The 16,650-nt window shown below is 38.6% G+C and overlaps 1 protein-coding gene across 1 annotated transcript in view; it reads right to left on the reverse strand.

Annotated features, from left to right (window-relative positions):
• LOC101683655 (SLX4 interacting protein) overlaps positions 1-16,650 on the reverse strand; it is a 179,868-nt gene that overhangs the window by 18,224 nt on the left and 144,994 nt on the right. The window contains 2 exon segments of the mRNA XM_013055612.2: positions 2,490-2,578; positions 5,791-5,868. Coding sequence (XP_012911066.1) covers positions 2,490-2,578; positions 5,791-5,868 — 167 coding nt within the window.

A 16,650-nucleotide genomic window follows, 5' to 3' on the forward strand; every position in this document is an offset into this window, starting at 1 on the left:
AGACGCCCCTTGGCAGAGCAGTGCTGAACAGGCACTCCCAGCTTTCCTAACCAACTGTCATTTAGACACTGAGGAACCAAAAAGAAAAAAAAAAAAGAAGTAGGAAGAAGAAAAGGAATCTGCTACTTGAGGCACAAGACGGGTGCCCAGGCTGTTTGTTGCCTGGGTACTGGCTTACTCCCCCATCACTTTAGGGGCCATGGCAGACTGAGTACAGTAAACACTTAGAGGAAACTCGCTGATGTTTAGTGACAAAAACACATCTCCAATACGGCTATTTAGGAAGCCGATTTCCCAGTCCTTGCCCAGTCAGACATTCCCGGAGAATAACCACCAATGGAAATGAGATGGATCCTGCCCTTTGGCAAATACCAGTGTGAAGGGATAAAGATGTCAAGGCTTTCCAGAAGTTCAAGGAATATGCACACGAGAGCCAGGTATCACTGGCTTTGGGCATTTGAAGTACATAATGAGGAGTATGCCTGTCTTCTCTGACACAGAAGGCAATTCTGGGAAGGAAGGATGGTTTACTGAGCCTCACATGGCTGAGACAAGTAGGCTCTGCAGAGGTCCAACATCAGTGAGGTGAGAGCTCCAAGGCATCTGTGGTAGAAGGACCATGTTTTTGGCCTGATGGGCATTTTGCAGGAAGGCCCTGGGTAGGCCTGGATAGTTCACCATTTCTAGGGACAACAAGCTTAAGGAAGTGGTGGACTGGGGGCCTGAAAGGAGAAAGGGGTGCACAGAGCCTGTGTCCAGGGAGGGACCTGGTTAGCGGGGCTACGTGTTAGCTGACTCCCGTGTGTGTGGCGGGGAAGCGTGTGTTCCTGAAGGCACAGTCAGAGGTGGGGGAGTGGAGCGGCAGCAGAGCCAGAGACGGAGCACATCCATAGAGAGTCACTGAAAACAATGAAGGACCCTGGTGATAGGAACTCTGATAGCGTTAATCACTACAAGTCACAACGTACTGAGGATAGGAAAACTGAACGGGCTTATGTAAAAGGCTGAGACTAGTCAACTCTTCAGAATGAAAACTTAACATTTACGAAGTCCTCTAGATTACAGGATTTCTATGACAGCAGTTATAGAAAACTCAGACCCATATAAAGACCAGTGCCCCGAAGGAGGATAGTATTTCATTTGTATTGAAATGTTTTAACTCAGCCTTAATCATTTAAGATATAAAGTATTAATATTACATATCATAAAAGATCTAATTTCTTCTGTATTCCATCTGAAGCAGGGACACTTCCTGGTAGAGTTAACTGTTTTCTTAAACCACAGATCAATCTCTTCACTGCTCTGAGAATCAGTTAAGTTGTATTATAGTTGTTTACTAACAACGTTACTACTTTAGTATTTATTAATTTACTAAGACAACTCTAACATCCTGGGAACATTTCAAAGAATACACTTTGAATACTTTTCGCTAAATTTGCTTCATTTATGCCATTTAATTGATACATGAAGAAATAAGGATCCCACTGGCTTTTCCAAAGGGATCATCTGCTCCAAACAAAAGCTTGTCTGCTCTCTACTTTTCCCAAGTCCCTATTCACCCTTCTAGCATTTATTTAAGATGAGCTAAGAAGCTGATTTTAGACCAGGTGGCCCAAATTTCACATTTCATATAGATTAAAAAATAATAAACATAAGGGGTCATCTAATATCCCCATAAATTATTTTAGAAGCATAACAATCATGTCATACTTCATGTCCAGGTTTCGTATCTGCTAGGTTAAAGTTCAAGTAATATATCCAAAAATATGAAAAAAAATTATACAGTGGTAAGTTTAGATTGTGGACTGTGGCTGCAGCACAACACACACACACACACACACACACACACACCCAAGTAGACTCTCTTAAGTGTGTATGTTAAGCTGAAAAGACAAAGCTCAAAGCTATCATAGTGTGGATAAGTTTTCTCTATTTATCCGCACTGAGAACTCCAACAAAACACAAATGAAACAAGGACCTGATGAGGCTTGAGACTAAGCCTGAGAAAAGAGACAGAAAACAAGCCCTATCAGCAAAGAAACAACACACTGGGGAAAAGTACTGATTCTCATGAAAATGTCAGTGATTCACCATGGAATAAAATTCAAAAGCCACTGACCCCAATGAAAGCTTCTAGCAGAAATATGTGGATTTTGCTTCATTTCACTGAAAGATTTTACTTTATCTCATTTGAATATTATCATAAGCATCATCACAGTTTTTGTGAGATGTTGCTTTCTCATGTAACATTGATGTAGAAAAGATATGGTTGATCAAACTAAATTTTCAACGGGTCTTCAGAACAAGAAAATAAAAGCAAACAAACCAAAACACATCAGTTAATATTACCATGCAATAGGTAGGATATTTTTCGTCCCCTAAAACATGCACTGAATGCTGGATAACCAAATGAAAACTGAAGACAGTACTTTTTCAATTTTTAAGTTGTCATTTAAGTGGACTTATTTACAGAATGTTTTTGTACATACCAATTCTTCATTCTGACTTGCCAAAAGATCATGACTGAACGAAAGCTGACTTACACAGACCACAAATCTGTCAGGAAATACACGGAGTTCTGCACAAAATGAAGAAAATAAAATTACTAAAGGCATCAAAAATCTATGACCAGAGAAATACTTGGTCCCAGAATTTTCTGTTCTAGTCATAAGCATGTATGTATAAGACACATGTCTCTTCTCCTCACCTTTCAGTGTTTGCCCTCAGCAGGGCGGGGCAAGCACAGAGCTCTGGGGAGCACCCAGGAGGTTGCAAATTGGTCCACCTGAGCCCCTGGACCATTATGTTATATCCCTTCAAACCCCCAGGCAGGGCCCTTGCAGCCCTCCCCCTGTGTCAGTTTGCTGTTCTCTGACCAGAACTCACATTTGGGAAATAGGATCAACGTTCTCTAATGATTGTGCGGATTTATACAAGAGGAGGAAGAGAAAGATAGAAGATTAAAATCTGAAAACTCATTGACATTCTAACTAATTACTTTAACTGTCATCTCTTTGGTCATCTGGTCTTAGATCCGTCCCCTAAACTGAAGGGCAGATTCCCAATCTGAATCAGGCTATGGAAATAGCAGTGTCCTTAACAGGAATAATAATAAGGAAATAGTAAAACATGCGATAGCACAGTTGATACAATTACACTACAGTCACACTAATCATTACAACTTCTTAAAGCAAAACAATTGACTTTCGGGCGGAAAAGGCTGAAGGAATCACAGAACTGGATGCCCCAACATTCAGTGAAAGAAAGAATATGAAGTGGTAAATGCCATCTGTATCTTTTCTCCTCTCTCATTTGTCTATCCATCCACATTCACGTATGCAGCCTCCAACTATCTCTGGAGTGATGTTTAGCTGATGCTAACAATGTGTATTCTGGGTGGGTGGTGAGGATCTTCTCCCTTCTTTATACTTGGTTGTACTGCTCTAATATTTTTATAATACACATGTATCATACTGATTAACACAAAGCCATTTTTTCTAAAAGAGAAAACCTCCCTTTAAGATGACCAATATTTTTACAGAGGGATGGTATGAATCGGTAAGTGAAGCCTTTTACACACATTGCTCATTTCCAACAATGGCTGACAACGTGAGGGACTGACTGAGGCAATAACGCCTCTTAGCCTGATATACTCAGGAGCCAAGTGTGAAGGTGTTGATTACACAGATGCACAACTTAAACAGAATTAACACCATACCACCTGGCTAGGTTAAATTACACCAAAGGCCTAATGAGTTGATGTTCTAGTAAGAGCCATCTCCTTACCCCGCCCCTAGATCACTGCTGTGTCCTTGGTGATCACTCTTCCCTATTCTATTTCATCCTACTCAGTGCAAGCAGGTTACCAGCTCTAAAAAAACAAACAAACAACAACAACAAAAAAAACAAAAAACAAAACCAAAAAAACCCCAGCTCCATTTATCCTCCTCAAAACCCCATTCTCAGTATCTACCACATGACCTACACACTTCCCTGAGTGGAACCTAACCTGTCACTCTGGTCTTACCCCCACTAGTCCTCCTCATGTAGAAATCCCCCTTCCAGAAAGCATGCTGTGAAACTCTGACCTCTTACAGATGTTTTATCTGGTTAGGAGACTAGGGAAGGACTTTGAAAAGCCAAAAATAAATAAAATAGAAGTCATTAATATCTATTCATTCATTCTTTTTTTTTTTTTTTTAAGATTAGTTATTTACTTGACAGAGGGAGAGGGGGAAAGAGAGAGTACAAGTAGGGGGAGCAACAGAGGGAGAAGGAGAAGCAGGATCCCCACTGAGCTGGGAGCCTGATGCAGGGCTGATTCTAGGATCCAGAGATCATGACCTGAGCTGAAGGCAGATGCTTAACTGACCGAGCCACCCAGGCATCCTTATTCACTAATTGTTAAAATTTCTTTAAAAAAAAAAAAAAAAAGATTTTATTTATTTGAGAGAGAGAGAGAGCATGCATGCATGCAAGAGCAGGGGAAGGGGCAGAGGGAAAGGGAGAAGGAGCAGCAGACTCCCTGCTGAGCACAGGGCTCAATCCCAGGATCTCGAGATCATGACCTGAGCCAAAGTCAGGTGCTTAACCAACTGGGCTGCTCAGGCACCTTAATTCTTAAAATTTCTTAATGAGATAAGTGGTAAGTAGCCTGCTTCTCGCTCTCAGGAAGGAGGAACTGAGTCACAGAATTCATTATCTGCCTCTTGCCGAAAACCATAAAATTGAACTACAACTCAGTAGATCAGAATTCAAATTCAAAATGATCAATTCTATCCAATAATTTCCCTGATTTGTCTTTCCACTTCTTCCTCTGAAAAATAAGAATGCTAGAATGATGAATTTTGAACATTTGGGGGCCAGGTATTGTATAAATAGAAAGCAACGTCTGCACACCTTTTCTTTGCTTAGGTCATAACTGGAATTTTTATTGTTTTAATATTTAATATTTAATATTTAAATAAAGTGAAGATTTAGGCAATAACAATCTCTACCATACAGAGTAGCTAGTCTTCATTTTAACAGACAGGCTTATTTTACTAAGAGAACTGAACAAAGTGGAAAGTCCCATTAAGATATATATATATATATATTTTAAAAGAGTAATATATTTGATTGACACTTTAAGTTTAAAAAGTGCAGATCATTGTTAAGATTCCAAGAGCAAATCTCCACACAGTTTATTTTCAAAGTCCCTGTCTCATATCTTATATATTAAAATCATCCAAGGAAGTTCAGTTAGATTTTCTTTCCAATGCTCAGATCAGCTTGGAGAATTGTCATTAGCATCTGACTTTATTGTTGTTGGCTGGACGTGTTTGACATCATTTCCCCAGTGGACTTCTTGACTTGGGGAAATGAGGAGGGAAGCTGGCCTTGTCACACACCTAAGAAAGGCTCTGACAGCTCTGGACTGGGAAAGCATTTTCTCGTGTACACACTTGTTCTGTATCCCAGGGAATTGGTGTGCACAGACAAAGATGAAGTGATTCATAGTTTAACTGCCTCTCAAATCATTCTAGAAGCTCAATGAAAGTGCTGAGATGCAGCAGGAGAATGAAGCATAATGTGGTTCAGCTCATAGTTCTCAGAGAGGCAGTAAATCAGTGAAAATTGAAAAACAAAACAAAACAAAAATCACAAATATTTAGAAATAGTCTTAATTAGTACTTCAATTTCACAAAGGTAATTAAGCAAGTTGGAATCTTCATTCCTTAATTTTCATTCCTTCTCTAGTGCAAGTTAATAGTGCAAAATGCCTGACAACTAAAGAAATCAGTTTCTTACCAGTACTCTGTGAACCCTTGAAACAGTAAAGGCGTAACCCTCTCTTGAGGAAATAGGCTGTGATTTGAAAGCCATAACCTGCAAAGTGAAAGAGGAAATCATTAGACTATCAACTTGCTCGCCACTAAATCCTATTAGCTCCCCAATGCCTATGATATAGTATGTGTTTAATAACTATTTACCAAATGAAAGAATAAAAGGAATCAATAGTGGGACTAACTTGAAAGGAAAGGTTAAATATTACAATCTGAGCTCCTCTAGCCTGGCCAGAGCACCTGGCTGGAATGGTCTCCAGTCCCTGAAGTACCTCAGATGCTTTATCTGTACAATAAATTCAACCAAGAATTCTCTCCCCCTTAAGGTTATCAGCCCAAACTGGAGGAGAGATTAAGAGTTTTCCTGATAAGCAAACGGTATAGGATTCATCACCACTATAATGGCCCTATGAGAAATGCTAAAGGGCCTTCTTTAAGGCAAAGAGAAATTGCACTATTCATTATAACCAAATATATATATTTGGTTAAAAATATTAGAAAATATATATTTGGTTATAATTAATATATTATATATTCATAATTAACATCTATTATATATGTTCTCACACACACACACACACACACACACACATATATATATATGAATAAAGTTTAAAAATCTCACTGGAAAAGGAAAATGTATAACAAAGGTAGTGAAGAACTGCCTGTAAAACAAGCGTGAAAGCTGAAAGAAAAACATAGTAAAATTCCCTCAAACTACAATAATTAGTTAAGGGCAGCATAAAGTAAAAAGATGCAAAATGTGTCATCAAAAACTATAAAACATGGCGAAGGGTAATAAGGTAAGGCTTTGAAATGTATTTAAAATTAAGTTTCTATGAGCCTAAAACAAGCTGCTATTTATATATGATATTTTATGTGAACCTCATGGTTACCACAAGGGAAGAAGTATATAGTAAATACACAAAAGAAAATGAGAAAGGAAGCTAAACATAACACTCAAGAAAGTTACCAAACCACAAAGGAAGAGAGAAAGAGAAAAAAGGAACAGAAAGGAACTACAAAAATAAGAAAATAATGAAGGAAATGGCAGTAAGTATATACTTATGTATATTTTAAATGTAAATGGTTTAAAATCATCAGTAAAAAGACACAGAGTGCAAAGCAGATTAAAAAACAAAACAAAACAAAAACAAAAACAAACCAAGACCCATCTATATGCTGCCTATAAGATATTCACTTCAGAAGTAAGAACACAAAGACTGAAAGGACAGAAAAAGACAGTCCATGAAAATGGAAATGAAAAGAATGCTGAAGTAGTTATGCTCATTTTCAAACAAAATAAACTTCAGAACAAAGATTGAATTAAAAAACCAAAGAGGGCATTACAGGGGCGCCTGGGTGGCTCAGCAGGTTAAACCTCTGCCTTAGACTCAGGTCATGATCGCAGGGTCCTGATACTGAGCCCCACATCAGGCTCTCTGCTCAGCAGGGAGCCTGCTTCCCTCCCCCCACTCCCACCCTCCTGCTCTGCCTACTTGTGATCTCTCTCTATCAAATAAATAAATAAAATCTTAAAAAGAAGGCATTACATAAAGAGGTCAATCTAACAAGAAAATATAACATTTATAAATATATATGCACCAGACAGGGGAGAACTAAAATATATAAAGAAAATATTAACAGACTTAAAGAGAGAAATTGAAATCAATATAGTAACACTAGGAGAGTATAATATCCCACTGTTGTCAATGGATAAATTATCTAGACAACAACAACAACAGCAATAACTCAATATAGAAACATCAGTTTCAAACACATTAGACCAGATAGACTTAACAAATATATAGAAAACATTCTATCCAAAAGCAGAATACATTTTCTCAAGTGTACAGGAAATGTATCCAGTTTGGATCACAGATTGGCCATAAAACAAGTTCAATAATTTCAACAATAGTTAAATTGTATCAAGCATCTTTTCCAAGCAAACTGGTATGAAGCTAGGAATTAATTAGAAAAAGAAAATGGAGAAAACAAACAAACAAACATGAAAACTTGGAAATTAAACAACATGCTACTGAACAACCAATGGGTCTTTAAAGGAAACAAAGGAGAAGTAAAAGAAAAAAATCCATAGACAAGTGAAAATAAAAATAGGAAATACCAAATATATGGGATGCAGTAAAAGCAGTTCTATGAGGGAAGTTTATAGCAATAAGGGCTACCTCAAGAAATACGAAAAATCTCAAATAAACAATCTAATTTTACACCTAAAGGAATCACGAAAGAAGAACAAACAAGGACCAAAATTAACAGAAGAAAGGACATAGTGACCAGAGGAGAAACAGAGACTAAAAAGGCAATAGGAAAAAAAGGATAAATAAATAAATAAATAAATAAATAGCTGGCTCTTTGAAAAGATAAACAAAATTAACAAACACTTAGCTACACTAACCAAGAAAAAGAGAGAGAGAGAGAATTCAAATAAAATCAGAAAGAGAAGTTACAACCAACACCAATAACACAGAAAAAGGAGAAGTTACAACCAAGGATTGTAAGAGACTACTATGAAAAAATGATACACAAAAAAACTGGACAACCTGGAAGAAATTAATAAATTCCTAGAAACCTAGAATCTTCCAAGACTGAATAAGACTGAAATATAAGTTTTAAAGTCTTTGACATCAGTTTTGGTAACATCTTTGTGGATCTGACATTAAAGACAAGGGAAACAAAAGTGAAAGTCAACAAATTGGAGATCAAACTTAAAAGCTTCTACCCAGTGCAGGAACCACCAAAAAACAAACAAAACAAAACAAAAAACTAAAAAAAATAGGCAACCCACTGAGTAGGAGCAATTTTTTCTTGCAAACTACGTATCCAATAAGGGGTTAATATCCAAAATACATATAAAATTCATATAACTCAATGACAGCAACAAAGCAAACAAACAACCTGATTAAGAAATGAGCAGAAGAGAGGTGCCTGGTTGGCTCACTCAGTTTAGTGTCCAACTCTTGATTTCAGCTCAGGTAATGATCTCAGGATTGTGAGATCGAGTCCCATGTCAGGCTCTGCACTGGGCATGAAACCTGCTTAAGATTCTCTCTTTCCTTCTCCCTCTGCTCCTTCCCACATAGCTCCCCCTCTCTAAAAAAGGGGGGGATGGAGTTGTAGTTTATTCATTTTTAGGGGCAATATAATACTTCACTAACCATGCTCCCTTCTCTTTAAATGTAAATTTCAGATGTACATCTTTATAATTCAACATTTATACACATCACAAAGTGATCACCACAGGTCTAGTTATCATTCATCATCATCCAGATAACACCCAGATAATTCTCTTCACCCTTTCACCATCCACAAACCACGCCCCCATCCCCTGTAACCACTAGTCTGTTGTTTTTATTTTATTTGTTCATTTGTTTGGTTTTTTTGGATTCCACATATGACTGAAATCATATGGCATTTGTCTTTCTTTGTCTTATTTCATTTAGTCTAATACCTTCAAGGTCCATCTGTGTTGTCACAAATGGCAAGATTTCATTCTTTTTGTTGTTGTTGTTTTAGTAGTAGTCCATTGTATAAATAAATATGCTGCTCCTTTTTAATTCATCTATTGATGGACAACTAGGTTGTTTCAATATCTTGCTATTGTTAAGTAATGCTGCTGAAAACACGGGTGTGCATATATCTTTTCAAATTAGTGTTTTCATATCTTTGGATAAATACCACAGAGTAGAATATTGGGGTCATACAATAGTTCTATTCTTAATTTTTTGAGGCCACTATATTTCCTTTTCTTCAGGTTTTTTTTTTTTTTTTTTTAAGATTTTATTATTTATTTGTCAGACAGAGAGAGAAAGAGAGACCACCAGCAGGGGGAGTGGCAGGCTGAGAGAGATGCAGGCTCCCCACAGAGCAAGGAGCCCAATGTGGGACTCAATCCCAGGACCCCGGGATCATGACCTGAGCCAAAGTCATATGCTTAGCCAACTGAGCCACCCATGCATCCGACTGTGTCTTCCATAGTGGGTATACTGATTTACCTTCTCGCTAACAGTATACAAAAGTTCCTTTTTCTCTACGTCCTCACCATCACTTGTAATTACTTATCTTTTTTTTTTAAATAACCATTATAAATGATGTTAGGTCATTGTCGTCTTGATGTTAGGTCATTTGCCTGTTAAATAATGGTGTTAAGCATCTTTTCATGTGTCTGTTGGCCATCTGTACATCTTCTTTGAAATAATGTTTATTCAAGTCTTCTGCTCAAAATTCCAGTGGCATACTTCATAAACTAGAACAAATATGTCTAAAATTTGTATGGAACCACAAAATATTCTGAAAAGATTCAAGCAGTCTTGAGAAAGAAGAACAAGGCTTGAGGTATCACACTTTCTGATTTCAAACTATACTGCAAAGCTATAGTAAATCGAACATTGTGGTATTAGTACAAAGACAGAATCACTGATTAATAAAACAGAATAGAGAGTTCAGAAATAAACCATGGGTGGTTTGTGGGTGGTGAAAGGGTGAAGAGAATTATCTGGGTGTTATCTGGATGATGATGAATGGTAACTAGACCTGTGGTGATCACTTTGTGATGTATAGAGATGTCAAATTATAAAGATGTACATCTGGAATTTACAGTTAAAGAGAGGGGGCATGGTCGGTAAAGTATTATATTGCCTCTAAAAATGAATAAACTACAACTCCAGGCCCTATCAGAAAAAAGTCTCACAAACAAAATTTTAAGTAAAGAAGCCTGGTGTAAAGGAGTACATTCCATCTGAAAAATGGAGACATTACCATTCATCTCATAAGGTAGCAACCGAATTTCATAAAAAGTACCAGCATGGTTCCTTCTTCTCTTCCTCTCTCTCTCCTTTCCTCCCTCCCTCCATCTCTCCTTTCTTCCTTCCCTTCCAGCCCACCTCCAGGTATAAACTACTCTGTTGATGACCTTCCTGGAAACACAAGAGGAGTAAGCATCCAGGGGTAAGCATCTCCAGGTTCCAAGACAGCCTCAGAGATAGTATTATAACCATGAAATTGGAAGGGCCAGAAGTTCTAACAGGTATCTCCAGATTCTGCAAAGTCCATGATTATAATTGTTCTGAAATAATTTTTATATTAAAAAAAAACACAAAGAAGTTTTCACTTTTACATTCAGTATCCTTCAGACTCTCCTGTAGAAAGATCCAGAACATCAGTGACTGCAGTTTGACATCTGTCTACACAAGCTACAGCTTTGACAGCACAATTGCTTTAGTCACGAGGATTGCAAAATAAGAGTGACATCTATGACAGCATAATCTCTAGATTTACAGAGATGAAATGCATTTTTTCTAACACATCTGACATGGATCGTGTTTTGATCATGTGCCTATTCTCTACATAAAATGTCAAACAAGACATGCACACCACTGGCATTATTCTGAGTGCTTTAAAATGAATCCTTTATTCCTTAGTCACTGAGAGTCGAAGAGACTTCTGTATTTATTTGTCCTACTTCTTTGTGGGGTGGGGATGGAGATTGTAAGAAAGGAGTCCTTAACAATTCACAAATTTGGAAATTCCGGAATTCACAAATACAGAAAAATTTTAGTGATTTTCAAAGTAATGATTATAAAGTCAGTCTTCCAAAGGCATAAATAACAATAGAATGGCAGTATCTAAGTCATTCTGCCTTTGTTGATAAATCATGCTTAATACTTACAGATCTAGGTAACTAAGATCGAGATTTTCAAAAATCTCCTTGTACAAAATCTCTAGCAATAGAATGTTATTATTAGGAAGGGGCTAAAACTGAAGTTGACTATGAAAGCTACAGCTCTGAATTCAGAAAGCACGGTGTCTGGACACACCTTGAGTGATAACTAAATCTTACCAGGAGGCTAAACAACAGTATCAATATGACACCTTCCTTTATAGAAAAAGAAAGCAGTCTAAAGAAAATTGTATGTAAGTGATTACTGAAACTACTGGGAGAACACTGAACTCTTTTTCCCCCCATCCTTTCCACCCCCAGGAGAGGATTATGCTAGAGAGAATCATCCCTAAACTGGCCACTCACCATAATTCCAGTGGAAAAACCACCCCCACCCCCTACCTCTGCCATGGCATCTACAAGAGAAATGGCAAGTTCAACATGCAGAAAACATTTGCACCTGCTTATTCCAAATTCCACCGGCCATAGGAAACTTTATTGGTTGAAGAGAGATTAAACACAAAAGATACTGTGTCAGTCCTCATGGCAAACTAATTTTGATATATAAACAGAGAAAATCACTGCCACTAAAATATACTGACTTGAAATGCTAGAGAGATGTATTTCATTTATCCACAGATAACAGACGGTGATAAAGACTACAAGCTTATCTTTGCTCTTTAATGTAATTAACTTTCCTCAAAGAGTTCAGCAGGCCACTGAGATTTTGTACTTATCCAGAGCTAAAGCAAAGTTCCACTATTCTCTAAAACTAAATAGCAACTTGGCAAAGAATCCAGGAGGCCCTTTTCCTTTCCCTTCTCTGGGCCTAAGCTCCAAGCCTGCAAACACTGGTGTTCTAAATGCACAGAACTGGAGTCAGGAGGAGATTGGGTTTAGGGGACAAAATAGAAACCATATAGTGAGCATCTCTTCACTTGAAAACCACCTGACAATGGCATTCCAAGACTCCGAGGCCACTGTAAATCACATTTAAGTACGCCTGCTCTCTTGCCAGTTATTGAGGTGCCCCTAAATCTAAGAAGACTGTCGTTAGACACAGGAAGAGACTGGGGTTAGGAGGAGGACAGTTTTGTTGTGGGATCAGTTTTCTACCAGGAGTCTTCAGGTATGTGTATTTCTAGAAGTAATTTATATTTCCACACTGCTTAATGTCCCTCGACGTCCAGTACCAGCAAGAGTCCATTTCCATCGCAGGCTTCCAAGCAGCCTCCAAGGGTCTCCAGTCCAGGTCTTTGACATCCTGTTGTTTGTAAAGAGCTGCTGCTCTACTACCTTTGCACAAACCTCCCAACCTCCAGGAGGCCCCAAATGCTGATTTGTTACCACATTAACATTCTTCTGGCTCACCTGGTCATTCACAGAAGAGCATTAAGTCTCTAGGGGAAAAAAAAGGGGGTGGGGGGGAGGGACTCAGCAGTATTTATGAGAGAAAGAAAGAGGGGCGTATGTTTTAAGGACGAACCTGAGTTCTGCTATTTTATTCCACATTTTGTCTAAACAAACTGCTCCAAAATGGCTTTATTAGAAGTTCAGAGATTGCATGAAGAGAAAGGGAAAAACAACAACAAAAAGTCAAATACGGGTTGAACAAATTCCATTCTGGCTTAGCAGGGCAGTAGATGAGTTTTAAGTAGTACCGTGCTCCAGTGAGTAATACTTTTTAAGGGAGTGGTCGTGCATTGGGGTTGTTATATTTCATAGTCCCAGGGCACCAAGAACAAATATCCAACATGGAGTTTTTACTGTAAAACTATCCAGCTTGCCTTGTTTTCCAGGGAACTCATAGCCAAGGCAATGTGAACCTCCCCCAGGCTGCCAAGAGAAGTCTGTGGGACAGTGCATCCGAGCAGCAGAGCACTCTCCCACAGCTCTTCTGAGAGCACGTGGAGCCTGGGAAAATGTCTCTGAATGGCCTGCAGAGTCATGAGGACTGCATGACGGGTGAGCCCGTCATAGCTGGTTCAACCCAGCGCTGCATGGCTCTCCTCCAGCCAAGCCGCCTTCTCCCAAACCACAAGGCAGCCTCAGGGTAGGAAGACCCACTTTGTCCCACAGTGTCTCTCTCCCGAAGATGACCTCATTATTATTATTATCATTCACAATTATGAAAATTGTCAAACATCCAGAAAAGTAGAAAAAACAGTGCCATGAACACCCCAAACCCTGCCATCTGGACTCAATAATGGTTAATATTTTGTCATATTTCATATACCTATTTGGTAAACCATTTCCATTTTTCTTAAGATCTTATTTATTCTTTTGATAGAGAGGAAGCTCAAGCCACAGGGAAGAGCAGAGGGAGAGGGCTGAGATTCCAGAGATCTCAGGACCCCGGGATCACGACCTAAGCCAAAGGCAGACGCTTAACCGAATGAGCCACTCAGGTGCCCCTTGGTAAACCATTTCAAAATAAATTAGACATCATGACCCTTCACTCCTAAATATGTGAGCACAGACTCACATATAACAAAACCTTTTCCTATATCACCAAGAGACTGAGATCACAACTGAGCATGATATTATGGCTCCATCAAATAACCAGCCCATATTCAAATTTCTCAAACTACCCCCAAAATGTGTTATCAGTGATTTTCCCTCTTGAATCAGAAGCCAACCAAGGACCATGCATTTCATTTGGTTAAGTATCTTACATTTCCTGTAACCTAAAATAATCTCTCCCTTTCTTGTATTCGTAACTCCGATCTTTTAAAAAGAGATCAGGCTAGTTGTCTTAGAGAGGGACCCCCCCCAATTAGAATTTGAACTTTAAAAAATTAAAAAAAACTCATTTGCCTAAATACAAATTTTCAACCTGTATGCTCTTTTATAATGTCAGCCCTTTATTAATTTGGATAGCTTCTTTAAGTGCTGCAGGAAACAGCAGGTTCAAACTAATGCTGTAATTGTAATTCCAAGTCTGGAACACAGAGGACTTGAAGATTTAGTCCCAAAGATTAATTTCAAAGAAATTAGATCTTAAATTTATAAACACTTGAATTTTTAGCAAAGGTGATCAAGTAGGATAGTGGTCTCATACTTGATTTAAGAAAAGGTACTTGGTGGCCATCAGATGACTATATGCTTACCTGGAAGCAGCTCCACACTGAGGACTAGTTCAGACTTGTGACTGTTTCCAGTCTGAGGTCATGAGTCAGCTCTCATTCTCCATCTGAAGACTTGTTTAGATTTAATAAGAGGGTAGCAAGGAAGAGGCTGATAGCTACCAACTACTGACAATGTCTGCTATGCTGGACTAGAACCGAAACATAGAAAGCATTTTAAAAATGAAGGATATGTGTATTTTAAAGCTATTTTGTTCATGAAAAATAAAGTTGTAACTCATTACTTCTGAAACAATCCACTGGGAAACTTATACCTGTACTTATCAGATAGCCAAGGGTAGAAAAAGCACAAGTGTGATGCCTTCATATAGGACATACAGAGAGGTTCCCCATATAAGACAGAGACTTCGGAAAAGCCCTGATGGGGCCTTCTGAAACATGTTATAAACCGAAATGTCATCTTCACCATTACTGGTGATGGGTGGGGTTGAGGACAGAGGTTGTTCTGTGGGAACCAAGAGTCCTACCATAAGTTTAAGAACACACACACATAGGATCCTAGTTTAAGACCACAACTGGGAAACAATTTGGGTGGGTAAGTGGAATATTTGGTCCTGGGCTAAAAGTTTCACTTATTACCCAAGACATTTAGAGACTCCAAAAAGGATCCCTTGAGATAACATTTCACGTCCTTAAATAAGGATAGCACTGGACTCTGAGTCACAATAAAGCTATGTCTACTTGATGCCAAAAGAAATGGGGCAAACTAGTTAGTTCCATGAAAAAAAAAAAAAAACAAAACCTACAAACAAGATTATTGCTTGAGGCCAAATTTCTTTAAGAAAATTTTTTTTTCTACCTGTCATTTCACTGACTTTGTATGCAATACCACTGGCCACATGTGCTATTAATTTTCCTATCTGTGGGATCCATCTGAGAATTTACCACTGAATGAGAAAGCTTCTCAGACAGACAAAAATTAGAAGAAAACAAATTGAGAAATTATCGCTTCTGATTTCTTTCCTATACTGCTTTTCCGCTTTTTGCTTTACGAAAGTACGCCCATAACATTAGGTATGAAAACCGTGTTTAGATCATGGGTAAGCACCAATGAAATGATATTCAAAAGAACGGTTCCCACAATAGGTACTCCACCAGACCATGCATAATAATGGGGGTGGCAGAACTGGGTACTTATAAAACTCAAAGTTCCCTACAAAGCCCTTCCCTCCCCTTTAAATAAATATGCATAAAAGAAACAGATTTTTTAATAAACCTTCTCAGTGAGGTAGCCGGTTGTTTGAACTGCTGGCCCCTCTACAATAACTTTCACACTTCCTGAGCGTGGGACGAGCTCCAGATGAAGCATGTCCTCTGTGGCCTCACTGTCTTGCAGGGGGGTCCATTCTAACTCTGCACTTCTACGTAGGACCATGTGCAATGAGAAAAGAGTCTTGGAACCACTGGCCTATTCTACAGGATCACAGAATCACAGCACAAACAACATCCTCGAAGAATCATTCAGTTCACTTCCTGCTTGTTAGCCAGGACCGTATTTAAATTATATTTTAAAAACAACACCAAAACTGCAAATGAGAAGATGCAACAGCCACCGGTATGCAACTTGACTCTTCCTTTACCATTTGAATTGGGCTGCAAACTTAGATGCTGACAGGGGCAGGACAGGAACATGAAAAGGGCTGGGTGTGGGCTGTGGAAAACTGGAAAGCGCATGGTTGGTTTATGGAAGACAGGAGCTCCCGAACTCTAGCCTCAGCTGCCACTGGGAATTAGGGCACTGGAGTACCAGGTTTTAGGTCTTTCCAGAAAAGCTGAATATCCTAATTTTTATGTGTAATCTCCCAAATTTTAGATTAACAATGACTTAAGATTTACTGTGCAGTCCAAATATGGCATTTCTGAGGGTGGCTTCAGCTTCATACTATGGGTCTGTAATCTCTAATCGAAATTCTTCACCATGTCGCTGAAGTTCATCTACTTGTGTTCTGTTTTTGGCAGAGCTGGAAAAACGCTGGCCACTACCAAATGCTTGGACATAGGT

The sequence above is a fragment of the Mustela putorius genome, unplaced genomic scaffold, assembly GCF_011764305.1.
Source record: "Mustela putorius furo isolate JIRA1106 unplaced genomic scaffold, ASM1176430v1.1 tig00000874_pilon_pilon_pilon, whole genome shotgun sequence".
Taxonomy (NCBI): Eukaryota; Metazoa; Chordata; class Mammalia; order Carnivora; family Mustelidae; genus Mustela; species Mustela putorius.